This window comes from Diaporthe batatas (genome assembly GCF_019321695.1).
Source record: "Diaporthe batatas strain CRI 302-4 chromosome Unknown Contig00004, whole genome shotgun sequence".
NCBI lineage: Eukaryota > Fungi > Ascomycota > Sordariomycetes > Diaporthales > Diaporthaceae > Diaporthe > Diaporthe batatas.
Genome location: NW_025408551.1, coordinates 1,112,394 through 1,130,700, shown reverse-complemented (window position 1 = coordinate 1,130,700; position 18,307 = coordinate 1,112,394). Strand labels below are relative to the sequence as shown.

Sequence of the window (18,307 nt, the reverse complement as noted above, 5' to 3'; positions counted from 1 at the left end):
GGGAATAGTTTACCTTTCCCGGAATTTTCAATGTTCCCAATACCTACTGCCTTGGTGAATGAGAGCTTGTAATCAAAGAACCGCCAGAAATGGAACACTTTTTCATGGCCGTGGTACGCTCCAGTGGTTGGAGGTCTCCTATATTTCTCACAGAATTCCGCCAAACGGAGTCTCTGCTTTTGCTAGAGGAAGCACGAGCCACGGAGTCAGTTAGGAATCATGAATCTATAAATCCAACCTGCATCACCACACATTTTCCTCACAGTACAAAACAAATGTCAGTCTGATCTCTCATGACATTAGCCGACACTGAGCGACCCTCTGCCTCTACTCTACGATTATCCACTGAAGAGTCACCGAGCGAACTTTAGGCTCCTTACTGCACCAAAATGCACTTCTACCTCGCCACGATAGCTGTCTTTGCGGCTGGGGCGCTCGCCTCCCCATTCGGTCCCCTTGTCTCGGATTTCAATGTCCCAACAGGCACCAAAGAGCGCCGGGCCGACACCTGGGGCGGCTCTGTGTCACTAGGCCCCACAAAGAGCACCATCACCAAGGCAGTAACAACACTTATTCCTGGCCCAGCGCCCCCCACACAGAATGGCGTGCTGTTCCTTTGGCCCGGCATGTCCAACGGCACAGGTGACCTTGTCCAGACAACACTTGAGTCCTGGCCCGATAACTCCTGGTGCGGCGCCACCGCCGGCCAATGGTGCGTCCGCGCGTCCCTCTTTGGCTCGTTCGGCCAGCTCGACGGCACTGCTTCGCCCGTCTCGGGTACGACCAAGGTCAAGATCGTCTATGAGCTCCAGAGCGACGGCCAGACGTGGACGCAAACTGTGACGAATGCCGACACCGGGGCGGCCCTGAGCAGTTTCAGTTACAAGTCTGGCCCATATATGAGGGGCTACGGTACAGGAACAGAATGTAACGATAATTGTTCTGGAACTATTGCGGCGCAGAAGTACCTTAATACTGTCATCACGTTGGCTGGTGCAGATACCACTTTCGGCAACACTATTGCTACTGCAGCAGGAGCGACATACACAGGCTTAACGTCAAGCAGTGGGGGAAAGGTTTGGACCATTTCTGAGATCGACATTCCGGCCATGGTCTGAGGTGGTACGACAAGAAAGAATTAAGAAGCTATTGTATGGGCCGGTACCAAGAGATCGCAGGGGATTTAAGCGTACATAGGTTCGTTGAGTGAAATCCATTACATGACGCCACAGACTTCAGCTTCGCGTGTAAATCTTGGCGATGGAAGACTCGTGTGAATCGGAAAGCCAAGCAAAGGATTCCCATTTTCTGACAGGCCAATCCCCATGAGGGGTCTTCGAGGCTTGGCTCATGGGCGTGATTGTGTATTTATACCACTGTGATCCGCATTGTGGTTCTCTGAACGCTGGGTCTTGTATGATTACCTATACCACCGTCGTGTGAAAGGACGGCAAACGCCTTCGGGACGAATACCTAGGTGGAGATTAAGAACCTTGCAACGAACATTTGAAGACACGTGATAATTAATGAACTGAGCACTGTGACTGGCGCAATGAATATTTAGGGGGCTGAGGTTCCTGTAAACGTTGCTGCTCATTTCGTGGTCATTAACTAGACGATGGAGTGTGCTCATGAACTTGGGACAGAGGCAGGGCTCGATCTTACCTGGGTCTCGAGACCATAATTGTGAATGCATCGGTCACACTACCCTAGGAACCGGGATCGCTGACAGGCCCGAGAATACAATGTGGCGCGCTGTCACCCTAGGTCGGCAGAACCACTGGGTGTGTTCTCCACAGCATCGAATATGGATGGCGGAAGGCGATCTCCCTTCTCGGCGTGTGACTGTGCCTTTGCTTTTACTGGTGCGCTACCGAGATAGCGTAGGGGCGACCTTCCAATGGCGCTTGTTCATCTTTTTCGCTGTGCTGAAACAACCACCCCCGAATCACTCCCCTCAGCTTGGCTTGATGAGCATGCACTTACAAGAAATCTCAACGCTTTTGGATTCGCCTACAATCATGAAGGCGGCAGGTAGTTTACACCTGTGAAGTCGGCGAAAGCCAAATATGAGGCGGATCGACCAAGAATCCGTACGTAGTGACCAATGACTGTTCCTGTCTCCATATTTTCAAGGACGGTGTCTATAGCAGCTCCTTCGATGCCAATCACACTAGATACTGTGTGACAGTGCTGGGGTCAGCCGCGCTTAGTGTCTGGGCGAAAGCTAGGAGGTAAACCCACCGTAAAGTACACCATCAACGTGGAGACCTAGGTATGCTGTCGAAGTGTCGCGGCGTCAGTATACTGAAGTGGAATAAATGACCGACAAGATGTACAGGCATGCTCCGTTGCCCCCTAATTCGAAGTGATGACAATACATTACAATTCCTCACGAGTGCATTCCAAAGTATAAAAAGTCTCTGTCTGCTTCCAATCTGTTTTCCGGTTGTTTTCCATACTGTAGCATCGTGAGGGGCATTCTACCCGTGTCCTTGTCGCTCGATCCTGGTCGGAACATAGCAGCGCCAATTACCTCGCAATACGATGAAGTTCTCCTTTGCCTTCGTCATACTGGGCCTTGGGGGTACCGCACTGTCTCACCCAGCCGCCGAGCTCGAGGCCCGTCAGGACAGCGGCTCCTACACCATCTCTGGGCTCGGAGCACGCAAGCAGCAGATCACCGCAGCCGGTGCCGACTCATTTGACCTTGCTATTGCCATGCTAGAGACCGAACGCATGACGGCCGACTACGCATATGGCGACAACAAGCAGCAAGACAGCGCCAACTTCGGCATCTTCAAGCAAAACTGGGGCCTGCTGCGCGAGTGCTGCTCGCGCTTCAGGGGCCAGCCGCAGAGCAACTGGAACAACGGTGCTGTTCTGAAGTATGTCGATGACCCTGCTCCCTGTTCATCTATAACCTGCTGCCTGAGGGCTCACCAATGGGATAGCTCTAATCTCAATGCCGATGTCCAATGCCTGAACGAGTGCCAGAGCTACTATGGCTTGGACAAGTGGGTGGCTGGACACCGAAATGGTGCTACTGGTCTTGCGAACCCCAACACCCAGGACATACAGAGTAAGTCATGGACAGCTGCAGAAATAGCTACTGCCTGATTCCAGATTTGATGCTGACCGAACAGACTACCGCAACGGTGTCAACTACATCCAGAGCCAACTGACAACCCAGCCCAATGGCCTTACAAATGATGTTCGCTACTGGATCTACGTCGTGCCAATCTAGACTACTGTGGCAGTACTGGAGGGATTCTCTGGCACTCAGGGGTCTGCACATTGTACATGATTCTCTGGCCGTTAATGAACCTTGCTGTCGTTGAGCAAATTTGACTCGACGTACTTAGGTAGAATATGAATTTGAAGCACAAGGGTGTAGCCACTTACCTTTTATTGACGTAACACATTCTCCTGATGATGTATGACATGCCACAACCGCTTGATCTTCTCATTTTCCGACTCCATCAATTGTTGGCTCTCAATTATATTATCACGAATTTCAATTGAATAAGGTCAGGACTGCCAGTGCTATGTCTAAGTCATGCGGCTCCCATGGCTCACTGTGCCAGTGATTCCCAGGTGCTGCCTTCTAATCGATGATCTCCAGGGGACTATCATACTGGATTTGACTTCATAAAAGTGTATCACATAGGCGCTTTTCCGACAAGAAGTCATTGTACAAAAGGTTGAACCCACAGAGCGTTATTATACGCTTGCCACTGTTGTCGGGAATGTCTGGTTCGTAAATTCTGAGCGTTTACCACGGTATTAAGACGCTGTAGCATATGACTTCTGACAAAATAAGAACGAAACCAACTCCTTTATGCACTTCTCAGGCCCACATGCAATGGCCGCAGATCGGTGACCAGATCCCCATGCTAGAGTTGGCACATGTGCACTTGAGCAGTGGACCTCGGGAGCTTGTGAATGCACGCACAATAGCTTCGAAGGATACTACCTTTGATACCAAGAAAGTCCATTAGAAGATGGTGTTGGCATAATTCGCCAATTGAAATTAGGACTAGCATCCTGAGGCAACCAAGCGTTTGACAGCCAATTCTGAATGAACCCAATTGATCGACAAGTGGAAAATACCTAGAAACTTCGTGCTGTCCCATAGGAGCTCTGCACATATTCGCCATGTCAGTGAGTCATTCTTTGAGTGGACACGATAAAACTAACGCTGTTAGTCAAGTATTAGATGTCCCACTAGCAATATGCCATTAGGGCGCCTCAATCCTTGAAGTAGTTTCGTTTTTAATCCCTATATATGTAAAATATACATAGTACATTTATACCTACTAGGGGAGGGGGGGTCCCTAATATAGGTGTATAATTATATTAAAAATTAATATTTAAATATAATTTAAATTATATAATTAAATACTAATAAAAGGTTAATAAAATATTATTATAAGTAAAATTTATTAAAGGGTTAATATTAAATTAAGTTTTAATATTATATTTATATATATTAATATATATTAAAAATTCTTTTAGAATCCTTAAATCCGCTAATATTAAATTTTATAAGTTAGTAAAAAATAATATTTATAATTCCTTAACTTTATAAATTTATAAACCTTATATATAGTAGTAATTAAGTTAAAAATTAGTTAATAAGTAGTTAGGTTAAAGATAAAAAAGGAAAATAAAACTTAAATTTAATAGAGATCGAACCTCTTTTTACTTATATATTAAGTTTTTAATAGTATATTATATACTATTAATTATGAAATTATATTAAATTAAAAGTATTATATTATTTAAATATTATATAGTTATATTAATAATATATTTATATTTTAAAAAGTGTTAATATTATTTTAAAATAATAGTATTATTTATTTAATTTATCTATCTCTTTTAATAAATATAATAATAAATATTTAAAATTTAATATTTAAAGAAGTATAGTATTAATAATAATAGAAAGAGAATATAATATATTTATAAATATATATTTAAAATTAAAAAGTATTATTTTTAATAATATTATATTAAAACTATTAATATAAATAGTTTAAAAGCTAATAGTTAATAAAGTAATTATATAATAAAATTAGTTACTATTATATTAAGAGAGGGGTAGAAATACTAGCCTCGATTAAGCTAGCTTACTCACGGATAAAAGGTGAAGGAAGAGAGGAGAGAAGAAGGAAAGGTGCTTAAATTTCTTACTCCTGAGGTTAAGGCTTTTTACTAGCTATTTATATATATAGTAGCTCTTAAAAGTATCTTTTTTAAAGGCCTACATTCCCTACACCTTACTATTATATAAAGGCGCTATATATATCCTTAAATATATATAAAGTAGAAGTAATCCTATATAATAAAATAGATAAAGTTTATAAAAAAAGGTTATATAATATAAAATTTAATAAATCAACTTTGTTTTAATAATATATTAATTATATAATTATATAAACTTATTTTTATAAAATAAATTAAATTATAACTTTTATTTTAAATATATACTTAATAAAATTATAATATTATAATAATAAATATATTTAAGAAAACTTTTATATAAGTTTTATAAAATAATTAAAAGAATTTAAAAATTAAATAATATTTATTTATTATATATTAAATAGATTTTATATAAGGAAAGTAAAGGTTTAAATATTTAAAAACTAAGTTTATTCTTTTTAAAATATATTACTTTATTAATAAAAATCTATTTACTTTTATATAATATATAAAAAATATTAATAAAAGTTAAAATTAATAACTTTATTTAATATAAAGAGGTTTAAAGGATATATTATATAATTATTAACTTTGTACTTAAAGTATAAATTAATAACTAGTTTAAAAGTTAAGAAGATAATGAATAAACAAATAGTTAAATAAAAAATAATTATGTGGCCGAAGCCTTAATCCTTGAAGTAGTCACGATGCTTCCACCTGGGCAGGCAGGATGGACTCGGACTTTGGGCCGAGCTCATTTACAAACGACAGAGCCATCAGCTGGCCAGATGACAACATCATGACGATACATGACCCTGTCGCGAAGAGGGGAGCCCATGTGGCGTTACCAGTTTGCCTTTCTGCTGCCAATGCCAAAGCCCTCCGAGTCGTCGTTGAGATGTAAGCCTAAGGCTAGAACAGGTTAAGGTGCTTATACACTACTGGTTGGTCACCAATTCTCCACTTGAAAGACGTAGCGACTCGGTATTCTTTGCTTGTTTTAAAAATATATCACTGCAAGCAGCTTAGCGAGGCCCAACGGCCCAGCCTTAGCGAACACCAACCCCCGCGGGCCCTTTATCTTGGTCACACTTACTACTGCCCAACCAGATCAGGTCAAGCGAAAAGGGAAAGGGATTGCTCTAGAGGTAGGAACTCAAGGCTTGCTGATAAGTCTAGACGCAAGTAGGCTGACTCTTGTCGCAGCAGAAATTTTGATGCTGGCAAAGTGTTTTTATATCGGGTCGGGCTCAAGTGCTGTCTGTGTGACAGCCCGCCCCCTCCCCCTAGCGCCATGTCCCGAAAGAGTCTAGCGCCCTGCCCACCTTGGGATTTACCGCATGCGTGCTGCCTGCTTAACAGGAGCCCTTTGGAAGCGGGGCGCCGTCAGCTTGGGCGTACTCTAGGGCTGAATGTCCAAGTCACTCGCCGCCAACATTGGCCGACCTCGTTTCCCCGTTTTCATCCCACTCACATTCCTTTGTCCTAGTCATAAAGCCTGGCCAGCCAACACGGCCGCGCAACCCCCCCAAACGAGTCCCATAAGTAGCAGCGCTGCCTCTGGAACAGGCTCTGATTTCGCTGATGCCGCTGAAGAAGCTTCGCAACACCTGGCGCTCGACGCGACAGACCAGGTCCAGGACTAAGCGGCAGAAAGAAGCCATTCTGGAGAGCGCAATGACCACCCAATCAGGCGACGAGCAGCAGGGCGAGTCGAAGCTGTTCATATTTCTTAATGACTTTACGGATTCCGACAATGAGGCCACGGCGGAGCTCTGGGCGTGGATCCTCCAGCGTGACCCCACGGTCAAGGGCATCTACATCGCAGAGCCGCGTTGGGTCAATCTGGGCTACTACATGTCTGCCCAAGAGTTCGGCCGCTGTATCGGGCTCGTAAGCAGGCTGCAGCCTCCGCTGGAGGGCGGCGATCCCCCCCTGACCACCGTGCTTGCTGGCCGCTTGACCAAGGAGATAATCGACAGCAGGAAGGTTGAGGGCAGGGAGCTTGCCGATGACGAGCGAGACTTGGTAAGCCTGATCTTATCCGGCCGCGGCTGCCTCAAGTGCTTCTATTCATGACCTTGAGAGGTATCTGACAACCCAAGCAGCTCATGAGATGTGTCAAACCATCAAATGGAGACAGGGAGGACTCCATCAAACATGCCCGGCTTGTCGCGATGGACTATTTGACCACCATGAGGACGAAATGCAGCCGCTTTGAGACTTTCATCGATGTGGCTTGTTTGGACAAGCTGGAAAGCCCCATCAATCTAAAGACGCATTATCATGATGAGCTCGTAGCCCGTTCGCTCGAGGAACTTGAGGAGTTCCAGACCATCAAGGATATGCCCACTTCCGAGCAGCCGCAGATCGAGGCCCGAAGGACAAAGCTTCGGCAATGGTACACCAAAGCGATCAAGAGGAAGGAAAACGAATTCGGTGGCCAGTCTCCGTTCAGAGAGCTTGACAACTACGACGACCTCTTCAGCGAGATTCGGAATCACGACCAAACCACAGTCTTCGGGGGCGCGTCTCTAACTGTGCTGCAAGAACTACTTGAGAAAGAGTCTTCGCTGGCCAAGAAAGTCCGGTACTTCCAGCAGGGTGGAACCTTCAACTCGAAACTCAATATCCTCGGAAACCCGTACAATTTTGCACTTAACACTAAGGCGGCTGAGTACGTCTTTAAAAATCAGGATAAGCTGGGACAATTTACCCTGATCCCCACAGACACTACAAAGAGGGTTGAATGGACGGTCCAGGGGCTGGCCAAGATATCCCCTGCAGTCGGCGTTCGATCTCTAGCTTTCCACGGAAGATACGATCCGTGGGAGATGGTCTCGTCAAAGGAGCGGGACGGGAAACCTCATAGCACTCAAGAATTCCTTGCCTGGCGCGCCGAGTGGGCTGATGATCCCAAGTACACCGATCCTAATAGTAAGGGGTACAAGGCAGTCATGGCAGACCTCACTGCTTTCCTGGCTGCGTTCACGGACGCCTTCAAAGAGTACGATCAGGGGTCCTTAAAGCAGACTTCAGTCAAAGTCACCATGGAGCAAACGATTCCAGACAGCAATCAGATGGTTCTCCGGGAAGACCCGGCATCAAAGATAGAGTGTTTGATGTTCGAGTCAGGGCAGGAAACACAGGAGACAGTGTTGGTGAAGGACGCTGTGGGTCTCTTGCAAAAGGCCCTGAACACTGCAGCGCCATCTGTTTGAGGAAACTCCATATCCCGGTGACATGATCTTCTTGATCGTACAAGGGACACACAAGAGGCCTGGGCTTCTGACTTGAGCACGGTATTTGGCCGTAATTTGCTCGCGACGAAGTAATGCTTCTTTCGCACCCTGGCGATGCTTAACTTTTTGGACGATGTGGATTATACCCAAGATAAACTCTCACGGAACCTTTCAATTCGATGGCAGGAAGAAGTGCTAGGCAAAGGGAACCTGCGTCTCTTGTTTTCTTCCCCCTTCTGGAAGACGCACTTTTTGCACTTTTGGAATGGGCAAACTATTACCTATCGTTGGGACCCACGTCTCTACTGGCAGGAAGAGGACGGACTGGAGTCTCTGGGGACCTCGGAATGCAAGGTAGACGTCGTATAACGAGAGCAAAGAGACTCGTGATATTTGCGACCTTTTAATCGCTTGATTCAATTGGACCCTATTTTTCCATGACCACTTATTTTGCTTGCCGCCGAAATCTAGAAGAAACACCCTCATATGAACCATTCAGAAGTAGCAGATAGCGATGCCAACATATCGACAGCCCTGCAGGAGCGTTGGAAGCTTCCATGCGGCCGCCGGAACTATATACTACGCCGGATGTCTTGTAACTCGGCTGGCAAGACAAGAGTTGTTTCCTCACGAGCCACCAATACGCTCGACTGGGGCAGTGATACCTGATTCGTACACCACACGGTGCCATCCTGGCTTTTTCCAAGCCGATGGGTTAGCCCAAAACTTGACCCTTGGCCTTACTCCTCCCGCAGGATAGTGAACTCGATGGCTAGGAAACCACCATAGCCCATCAGCATCAGGATACCAACCACGTGTCTGACAGCGGCGAACTTGCAGAACAGCTTGCCGCCGAAGTTGACGATAACAGCCAGGGTGATGGTGGCCATCCAGAGCCACCAAGCCTCGATGCGGGCAATGTCCACAAACTCGAAACCTTCGTCCTCGTCGGCGTCGTGCTGGTGCCAGTGGTGGCTGGCGATGCTCCACGACGCAATGCCGAGGCACAGCGTAAGCAGGAACATGTTGCTACCGACAGCGTCTGCAACCATGAGGCCTGACTTGCCCTTGGAGCTGCTCATGACCGCCAGGAACTTCTCCGGAAGCGTCGTGGCGAGTGACAGGAAGGTGGCGCCGAACGCGCTATCGGACATGTTCAGGGCCGAGGCGAGCTGGATCGAGGTGCGGGACAGGATGAAGCCGCTCACTGTGAGGGCGGCGAAACCGGCCAGGACCTGGAGGAATGGAGTGAGAGTGTGGTGGAACTGCTTGGGGCTATACTCGGGCGCCGGGATGCCGAGCAGGGTGGTGGTCTCATCCGGCCCATCTTGGGGGCGGCGGTGCAGAAAGTGGCGGTCCACAAAGTGACGGTGACGGTCAAAGAAGTGGCCGTGATTGTGGCCGCTTTCGGAAGAAGAGGAGGATGAGGACGAGCTCGATGAGGCAGCATCATCGTGGGCAGCCTCGACGTCGTCTCTGTCGTGTTCCTCGGTGAAGAACATTGCCTGCCAGATGGTCCACAGGACGACGGCCAGATATGCCGCGAAGCAGATGAGGAGCAGAGTCGCTACGATACGGTTCCACATGAGGTGTGCCAGAGCAAAGAGCCACACGAACGTCGTGAAGCCCAGAAGCCCGCGGGTGGCCAGCTTCGCGGTCCTGTCGAAGCCGTCCCAGGCGCCGGCAGAGAAGACGAGGCCCAGGGCGAAGGCGCCCAGGAGGTTGGCCACCGAGCTGCCAATGACATTTCCCACGGCCAGGGCGGGACGCTGCTGTGCGATACTGAGGGTAACAACGGCCAGTTCTTCCCACTCGGCACCGGCGATGAGGATGGCCACGAGGACCTCGGGCAAGCGCAGGCGCTTGGCCAGGGTGGTGGTGCTCCCCACGAAGAGCTTGGCGCCGCGCTCGAGCAGCGACAGGCCCGCGAAGAAGGCCGCGATGCTGAAGAGTGTGTCGAGTTCCATCTTTGCGGAGGCGCACCACAATGACGGGCAAAACTAAAGGAGGTGGTGTTGAAGGAGGAGAAAGATGTCCCAACTCGCACATCTGCTCACTCCTCGCTCCACCCCGTCGACGTTGAAATAAGAATTCTCACCGCCTGGCTCGAGCTCCTGAGCCAGGGCGCCGTGCTCCATTTTGAATCGCGTCAGTCTCGCATTCGTCGACATGTCAACAAATCCTAGTCAGGCCCACCGCCTTTGATCCGCAGAGGGGTCCCCCGGAGCGGGCTGTGTCGTGAGGGTCTAACCCTGACCTGCTTTGACTCGGGTCTGGATAAAGCAGCAGGCCAGGGCCACATGCGGGAGCACGTAACCAGGCTCTGGGAAAGATAGGAGCTGTACATGTCCTGCAGGTGGGGGGATATTGGGGCGTTCTGGACGACCAGTCTTCACACATGTCCGTTGGCTACGGACAAACGGTATGGTAACACATTGGCCACGTATTGCGCTTGTTTGACCTGCCCAGGTGTCGTCCGAGTCTCGTCACCGGTGTAGGGGTGCAGCCATACAGCCCCTGCATTTGCCCCACGACGCCGCGACATCCTATTGAACAGAATGACATTTGTGGTACCCGGGCGTCTTTCAGAGTTTAACAGAGCCTGCCGTTTTATCCAGATCTAAATCCACAGTATGAACCCGCTCACGTGCCGCTGACCGACATAAGTATTATGCGACTAGTATCACTCATGCACTAACGTGAAAATCTTTTCTGGCCTGTACTTCAATGTTGGTGCCGGGTCGCAAAACGATGTGCTAGTTTCTATATGAAGCTATATGCAGTACAGTCCCACAGGCGTAAATGCTCAAAGACCCAGTGTTAGGTAACTTCATGGCCCGCATGCACTCCTGAAGTCGGGGTCCGAGTCGTGCACATGCCCGTGTGTTCATTACATTATAGATATGTACCACATGCAAGCCGTCGACAGTCGAACGATTGAGCAAGATTTCAAAGGTACTTAGGTAGTAGGCGCTGAAGCATGACAATGACTGGTATGCGTCATTGGCCACCGGATACAATGCCTAGGTAGCCCAGCGATTCTTCGACACCCGGGCATCCAACTCCCATACACGACACCGTGTACAGGTGCATTTTGACCAGACTTGGGACTGGCTACTCAAATTGTAGTATATGCGGGGCATTGAATGCTTACTCAGATACAAGCTGAATGGCCACTAGGTTCCAAAAGTTCCTGGAGAGACCTGTCCTTCTAACATGGCAACAAATGCCATGGTGCAGCGAGTGATAGAAAGGTAGAAAAGAGAAGGCGAAATCCCAGGTGATCCGGACAGACCCACCCCTGAGTGCGGCTGTAAAAGGCAGCCAAGGGACAGCAAAACCTGTTCAGATGTACAATAATGTGACACCGGCTGGGCGGGAGATGACTTACCTACCTAGATAGGTACAAAATTCTAACGTTATCCAGATGTCTCGGAGTTGCACTGTCTCTAAACTTGTCCAAAAGCAATTATCGTACTCAAAGTTAACCACGACCGCACAGTCAACTTGGGCATCTATAGCATTTAGTGTCCTCGGCCATCTTGCATTGTCGGACTACCGAGGTGGCGTGGGAGACACATGTGTACCGGTACATACGTAAGGCAAGCCGAACTTCTCACTCTAGTCATTTCAAAATGGACAGACTACCTAGGTATCATGATCTACCTAGGGCGCTTTTGAAGAACACAATTGCTATTATCATCCAGGTTTCCCATTTCCTGCAACAAAAACGTAAAAATAAAGCACGATCACACATAAATTCTATCCGTGCAGAACTCAGCAGTACTCGCCGACATAAGAACATTGAAGCAGAGCTATTTCCATAAGGCCTGTACCGCTCCGATCATTCACCCTTTCTTCTTGAGCAAGTATCCGTACTTAAAAGAGCCATCCTTCTAAGTTTCTGCAACGATCAACAGCATCTCCCGGTATGATATTTTCGCATTGACGTATCATTTACGCTCTACACAAGTCTCTCTATGCGTCACAAATGCGACCTTCTACTGCCTGCCCTTTCCTATATATGGGTATGTTCCCGCCATCTGTTCCCAGCGTCAGGCTCCTCCACATCTAAAGTTTGACTCTAGCAAGAAAGTTAGTCCTTGGTCCCTTGAAGTCTCGCAGGCCGTACAGTAGGAATTCAGGAGTCTGACTTTCTCGAAGGCCGGGAGGCCCGTCCGCCAAAGCCCCAGGCGATCTGGTTAGCCAAGCTGATTGAGATATCCAACTGATCGGCCCACGTCCAAACGAGGCCGGGGTCCTTCTGGAACTGTCTACCAACAAATATGACATCAAGAGCAGTGTCGTTGGTCAGAATATCTTCGGCCTGTTTGGCCTCTCTAATGCTTCCAACAGCAGAAACCAGCATCTTGTCGCCTACTGCGCGCTTGATCTCCTTGCTGAACGGAGCCTGGTAGCCCGGGCCGCCCTTGATCTTGGCAGCCGGATGCAAGCCGCCAGAAGAGACGTCAAGAAGGTCCACCCCACGCTCAGCAAGCAGAACAGCTAGCTTGGCGCTGTCCTTGACCGTCCAGCTCTCGGGGAACTCGTCCACCTCTTCGAGCCAGTCAGTGGCAGAGATGCGGACGAAGAGAGGCATGTCCTTGGGGATGTCGGCCCTGATCGCCTCCACGATCTCCAAGGTCAAACGCACCCGGTTCTCGAAGCTTCCGCCGTACTGGTCCGTCCGCCTGTTGGAGACGGGGGACAGGAACTCGTGCAGCAGGTAGCCGTGGGCGTTGTGCAGCTCGACGACGTCGAACCCAGCGGCCACGGCGCGCCTCGCGGCGCGGACAAAGTCCGCCTTGACATCCTCAATCTCCTTGAGCGACAGTTCTCTTGGCTGGCCGAAATCGTCGGCGTAGGCCAGGGCGCTGGGCGCGACGACATCATCCGGCCAGCCATTCACATCCTTGTCCGCCAGGGCCCCGAAGCTCAGCCACGGCGCAACAGTACTGGCCTTGCGCCCGGCGTGGGCGATCTGGATGCCGACCTTCTGGCCCTGGGAGTGGGCGAACTGGACGATCTCCGCTAGCCCCGGGATGTGCGAGTCGGACCAGATACCTAGATCATCGGGGGTAATGCGGCCCCTCGCCTGGACCCCGGTGGCCTCAAGGATCGAGAGACCTGGCCCGCGAGACACGATGCCTCCCAGGTGAGCGGTGTGCCATGGTTGTTTGTGACCGTCGATGGCGGAGTATTGGCAGAGAGGAGAGAGGAAGATGCGGTTCTGGAAGGTCACGCCTCGGATTTTGATGGGCGTAAAGATCTTGGGGATGGCCTTGCCGTTGGGCTGGGGATCATGAGCTGTCCCTGACGGAGGTGACTGCTCCGGGGTAAAGAAAGGAACACCCTCTGCTGGTTTGTTGTAGAATGACGGTTTGCTTGGTTCCTGGCCTTTTGGAATGACCGGCTTCGTAATGGGGTAGAATCCTGACATGTTGAAACGAGATGTCCGTGTTGTAATGCCGTGGAAGTGGATGCCCAGTTAGAGGTGGCAGGTAGACGAACTCGGGCCTCAGTATGGAGTTCTGGCAGACCTCTATATCCTGTGACCAGCCTTCGACGATAACGGCGCTTCTATGGTCGAAGTTAAACTCTGGAAATCACGAGCAGACCGTCTGCTTACCAAACTCGGCCCTTGTTTGTAATTTTGAGCTTTGTAATGAGTGGGATAAGTCTCCACCGTTAGACCAGGTTTCCAAGTATGGGGGGGCGACGTCCAGGGGATATTGGCCACCGTTTCTCAGAGTGACTCTCGAGGTTATTAAGCACTAACAGAGACCACACCTGGAAAGGTGCATCTGGGTTAACACCGTAAGTGGGGAGAAGGTGTTTCGCGATTGCTAGGCTCAATGATGGGGACGGCAATTCCGCCGAGCGGCGGACGAATTATGTGTTTCCTGGTGTGACATCACCAATGGAAGCGTCAGAGAATGTTCGAAAGGGGTCCCGCTATATGTAGTGGGAATTTTTAGCCTCGGATGACCTGTCGGCAAGTGTTTGGTGGTGGACTCCAGAAGCCGAGGATGAGCCCTGCCAGTGGACTTCAAAGCTTGCGCAGGGGTCACGAACTCTGTCTGATCTTGGCATTTCCGGACCGGCACGCCTATCCTCACGGTTTATCTTGTAGAGGAGATAGCCTCCCGCTATGTCGAGATCCTCCTGAACCTTATTATTTAACTAGGGTGTGGTAGTCATGTGCAGGCCGGCGAATCGTGCGCGAGCGATACCAGCTCATAGAATACCCCGGATCCTTTCTAGGTGTTGACTCGGCGGCGTGCCAACCAAAACCACGGCACCGTTTGATCCCAATTACCTACATAAGTACACGATACGCTGATTTCGTAAGAGATGCTGAGCAATACACATTGATATCAATATACCCGACTGGTGTATAATCATTCGTGGTCATTCGCAAAGTGCCGTTCGTTCGTGCTCTCTGGCCCAGATTGCGATTCAACATGCCGGCTTTGGGCAGTGGACAGTGGGCAGTGGGCACAGACGGACGTTTCGTCCCGAGTCCGTGGCTACGCAAGCAAGCTGACCACTTGCCGTTGTGAAGGAGGAGCTCTAGCGCCGCAGCGCATTTGTCCGGGGTTGGATCGACGCCACTCTGATCCACCCAACCGGCCGATATCAAACTGCAGGAGCGTTTCCCACAACGTCTGCGAACACGCGTCGCTCTCTTTTCCACCACGTCCCAATGAAAACGCCCGCCAGCAACGGCCAAGATGGCTTCCTCGAACTCGCCGTCGGATATTGAATCCGGCGTCAACAGGGAAGACTCTGCCCAGCCTGGAGCCAGGAAGAGCGCTGATGCTCGGGCGACGCCTGCACTGGATGATGGCGCAACTACACGGCGCGATAAGGACCTGCCGGCCCAGGGCCACGCGTTGATGCAGGGCGTGAAGCGGCGCGTTCCTGGTGGCGTTCGGCGCAGATACGGGACGGCTGTGAGCTGGCTTCGAGGACCTGATCCGCCGCGACCGTGGAAGATACGACCACTGCTCCCTCGCGTGCAGCAACTGCCCCTGCGGCTGGTCGACCGTCTTCTCCCACGGCGGTGGCAAAGGGCCGTTGTGCTCCTGGTCTTCTACGTCTGTTGGATTGCGACATTCGGCGCCGTGATGCACAAGTCATCCGCGGTGGATGATATCGGTGGTCAGGGGTCGCCGTTCTTGGTGGGATGCGGTGGTTCTTTCTGGTGCGACCTATCTATCGATATGGCGTGTCTTGGAGCTGGGCTAATCCTAAGAGCAGGTCGCAGAACAACGGATGTGGTCTTGATGGCATTGATTGTCAGCCTTTTGCAAATAGCTCGTTCGCATTCCGGTGCCCTGCGAGCTGCAGCAGTCAACAAGTGCTGAACCCTCGTTTCGTGGGCGCCACTGAAGTCATATATGAGACGCTGGTGGTTGGTGGGGCTACACCCAACGCCAACGGCGGATCTGATGGAGTGTCTGGCTTTGTCTACCGCGCAGATTCCTTCATTTGCTCTGCAGCCATCCACGCTGGGGTGATATCCAACTCCCAGGGCGGCTGTGGCGTGGTCTCTCTTGTCGGTCAGCAGAGCAACTACCCCAGTGTGGTCCGTAACGGCATTCGCAGTGTGGGATTTAACTCGACATTCCCGTCGTCTTTCACCTTCGAGCCAGGAAGTGGTATGGCCTGCAGGGATCTTCGGTGGCAGCTGCTCGCTGTTTCTGTTGTCTACACAGCAGTCTTGTCCTTATTCACCAAGTCTCCATCCGTCTTCTTCTACTCGGTATTCATTGCGTGCTATCTTCAGTCCGCTCTCGCAACATCCACCCCGAGATATGCCGACATATATTCCTTGGTCTCCACCGCTCTGGGCGGCCTCCTACCCGCTTTGTTCATTGCCCAGGTCATGTTCACGCTGTACATGCGCCGAACTCTGCTTGGTCTGACAGCTCAAGTTGAGAAGACTGTACTCTGGCTTGGCCCATGCTGGGTTGGCTCCCTCGCAGACTATACATTTGAGCTGATTCCTCTTTCGAGACTCACAAGCCACGACATAAAGCAACAACCGGGCGCGATTGCCTCCCTGGTTGTTATTGTATTGGTCATATTCGTCGTATTCGTTGGGCAGGCCTGGACCTTCCGGCGAGAAGGCCGGCTTCTTCGCTATCTCGGTCTGTATGTTTGTCTCGGGGTATGCATTGGCCTATTGGCCGCCGTACCCAACGAGTCGCTGCGTATACACCACTACATCCTTGGTCTCCTGTTGATACCAGGGACATCGATTCAGACAAGGCCAAGTCTTGTTTACCAGGGCATTCTCGTCGGCCTCTTCGTCAACGGCGTGGCGAAGTGGGGGTTTGACTCGATCTTGCAGACGGCCGCTGCCCTGCAGGGCGACGCCATCATGGGGACCGTTTTGCCTACCGTCACAGCCTCCAACATCACAGCCTCAAATATCACCTTCAGCTGGCCGAGCGTGCCCGACGGCTACGCTGGGACAAGCATCCTGGTCAACGATGTGGAGCGCTATCGCTCATCCCAAGGCGAGCAGTCTCTGACCTGGCAGAGATCTGACGGCGATGCATCATTGCCAGAGTACTTTAGATTCGCATACTACGCTTTATCTGCTGCATACGGCTTGCAGAGTGGTGACTACACGAAAGCTGGAACCTGGTATGCCAATGGCACGTGGCAGCAGATGGAACCCGGGGCGAGCTGATTGATAGAATTAGAATTCGTGACTGCTTCTTAGGATAAATGGCCTGAGTATAACCTCAAGATGGCCAAATCTAGTGTCGTATCATAGATTTTGCACGATTCCGCAACAAGGTCGCCCCTTTGTTGCCGGTCTCAGAGCCCATCCGGGCAATTTAGTGGCAAGCCTCATGCAGCCCTCCAAGTTTCGTGGTTATGTTAAGGGTGCAAAAATTGGGGGCCATTGGCGGAAGCGACGATACCTAATGTCCCTATTAATTGTGCTAGAGACAGACACGACCTGATCAATGAACCATGCCAAGAAGGGCTTCGGGTCTAGACGATTGACGTCGATGGGCAAATGTTGATGTAGGAAGGAGTGTTCAAATCCTAATATTTGGTCCAACAATGTCCAGCAGCTGAATCTCAGGCTATGTGTCGCATATACCTCGGTACCAATACATGGGCAGTGAGCTGTGGCACGCACAGCTTGAACTGACCAAGCACATACCCCTAACCCTTCAGGAGGCATCGTCCTTACCGCACGCCCCCAGCTTCCGAACCTACGGTCAACCCGACGGGTGACGGACGACCTGGGTCCAACGACGCCGGACACATCTCGACCGATGGGGCAATTCCACGAATGATCACGAGGTTCGCAGGGCGTGAGCTGCAGGGTAGCCACCGCTTGCGCTCACGAGACTCCCATCCGACGGTTTGCCAGCTGCGCGCGCAGCCCAGGCCGTGACGATGCCTGCAGCTTGTTGATGTACGCAGTCCACGACAATACTTATTAGGTGAGACTGGTCTCCCAGTTTTGGTGACACGGTTGGTACTCTTGTTTCGGGAGCCAGACTGCTATGCTGTTTGACAAACGGCTGACCGTGGCGAGCTACTCAGTCTCCGACTTCGACCCTTCCCTCCAAGGTGCCCGCCCTCCCTGCCGACTTCCAATCGGCCCAAGTGACTGCCGCCGCCCAAGTCGAAGAGGCCTCGGACAAGGATGGCATAGGACTGGTGATCTGACATATCTGATGCCACGATGACCTCACCAACGTCAAAGGATCCCAGTACCAACGAAGATGCCGTTCGGTCTTACGACTTCTACAAGGAGGATGGATGTGGCCCGTAAGGAATACCACCGCGTCACAGCTTGCAGCTTCTCGTTGTCGTGG

The 18,307-nt window shown here is 50.3% G+C and overlaps 6 protein-coding genes across 6 annotated transcripts; 4 read left to right on the top strand and 2 right to left on the bottom strand.

The window, feature by feature from the left end:
- Positions 1-389: 389 nt before the first annotated feature.
- Positions 390-1,118, top strand: KVR01_004652 (uncharacterized protein; the record flags this gene model as incomplete). Its single annotated transcript, XM_044794431.1, has 1 exon — positions 390-1,118. The coding sequence occupies one exon, from the start codon at positions 390-392 to the stop codon at positions 1,116-1,118; it is 729 nt and encodes a 242-aa protein (XP_044646816.1).
- Positions 1,119-2,547: 1,429 nt separating this feature from the next.
- KVR01_004343 (uncharacterized protein) lies at positions 2,548-3,247 on the top strand (the record flags this gene model as incomplete). Its single annotated transcript, XM_044787898.1, has 2 exons — positions 2,548-3,082; positions 3,147-3,247. 2 exons carry the CDS (start codon positions 2,548-2,550, stop codon positions 3,245-3,247), a joined length of 636 nt encoding a protein of 211 aa, XP_044646507.1.
- Positions 3,248-6,631: 3,384 nt separating this feature from the next.
- On the top strand, positions 6,632-8,897 carry KVR01_004822 (uncharacterized protein). Its single transcript, XM_044785783.1, has 2 exons — positions 6,632-7,239; positions 7,320-8,897. The coding sequence occupies exons 1-2, from the start codon at positions 6,796-6,798 to the stop codon at positions 8,430-8,432; spliced, it is 1,557 nt and encodes a 518-aa protein (XP_044646986.1). The 5' UTR covers positions 6,632-6,795; the 3' UTR covers positions 8,433-8,897.
- Positions 8,898-8,937: 40 nt separating this feature from the next.
- On the bottom strand, positions 8,938-10,681 carry KVR01_004476 (uncharacterized protein). Its single transcript, XM_044781440.1, has one exon. The coding sequence runs from the start codon at positions 10,418-10,420 to the stop codon at positions 9,194-9,196; it is 1,227 nt and encodes a 408-aa protein (XP_044646640.1). The 5' UTR covers positions 10,421-10,681; the 3' UTR covers positions 8,938-9,193.
- A 1,739-nt stretch (positions 10,682-12,420) lies between these two features.
- On the bottom strand, positions 12,421-14,343 carry KVR01_004300 (uncharacterized protein). The gene is made up of 2 exons (XM_044788789.1): positions 12,608-14,343; positions 12,421-12,537 (listed from the first exon to the last, which is right to left on the bottom strand). The coding sequence occupies exons 1-2, from the start codon at positions 13,891-13,893 to the stop codon at positions 12,525-12,527; spliced, it is 1,299 nt and encodes a 432-aa protein (XP_044646464.1). The 5' UTR covers positions 13,894-14,343; the 3' UTR covers positions 12,421-12,524.
- Positions 14,344-15,093: 750 nt separating this feature from the next.
- On the top strand, positions 15,094-17,169 carry KVR01_004465 (uncharacterized protein). The gene is made up of 2 exons (XM_044783300.1): positions 15,094-15,660; positions 15,717-17,169. Exons 1-2 carry the CDS (start codon positions 15,188-15,190, stop codon positions 17,155-17,157), a joined length of 1,914 nt encoding a protein of 637 aa, XP_044646629.1. The 5' UTR covers positions 15,094-15,187; the 3' UTR covers positions 17,158-17,169.
- Positions 17,170-18,307: the final 1,138 nt, after the last annotated feature.

Excerpts from the sequence above, each read along its gene's own strand:
- KVR01_004476 (XM_044781440.1), bottom strand. The coding sequence starts at position 10,420 with ATGGAACTCGACACACTCTTCAGCATCGCGGCCTTCTTCGCGGGCCTG.
- KVR01_004300 (XM_044788789.1), bottom strand. The coding sequence starts at position 13,893 with ATGTCAGGATTCTACCCCATTACGAAGCCGGTCATTCCAAAAGGCCAG.
- KVR01_004465 (XM_044783300.1), top strand. The coding sequence starts at position 15,188 with ATGGCTTCCTCGAACTCGCCGTCGGATATTGAATCCGGCGTCAACAGG. Across the intron at positions 15,661-15,716 it reads GGATGCGGTGGTTCTTTCTG|GTCGCAGAACAACGGATGTG; the intron begins GTGCGACCTATC and ends TCCTAAGAGCAG.
- KVR01_004822 (XM_044785783.1), top strand. The coding sequence starts at position 6,796 with ATGCCGCTGAAGAAGCTTCGCAACACCTGGCGCTCGACGCGACAGACC. Across the intron at positions 7,240-7,319 it reads CCGATGACGAGCGAGACTTG|CTCATGAGATGTGTCAAACC; the intron begins GTAAGCCTGATC and ends CAACCCAAGCAG.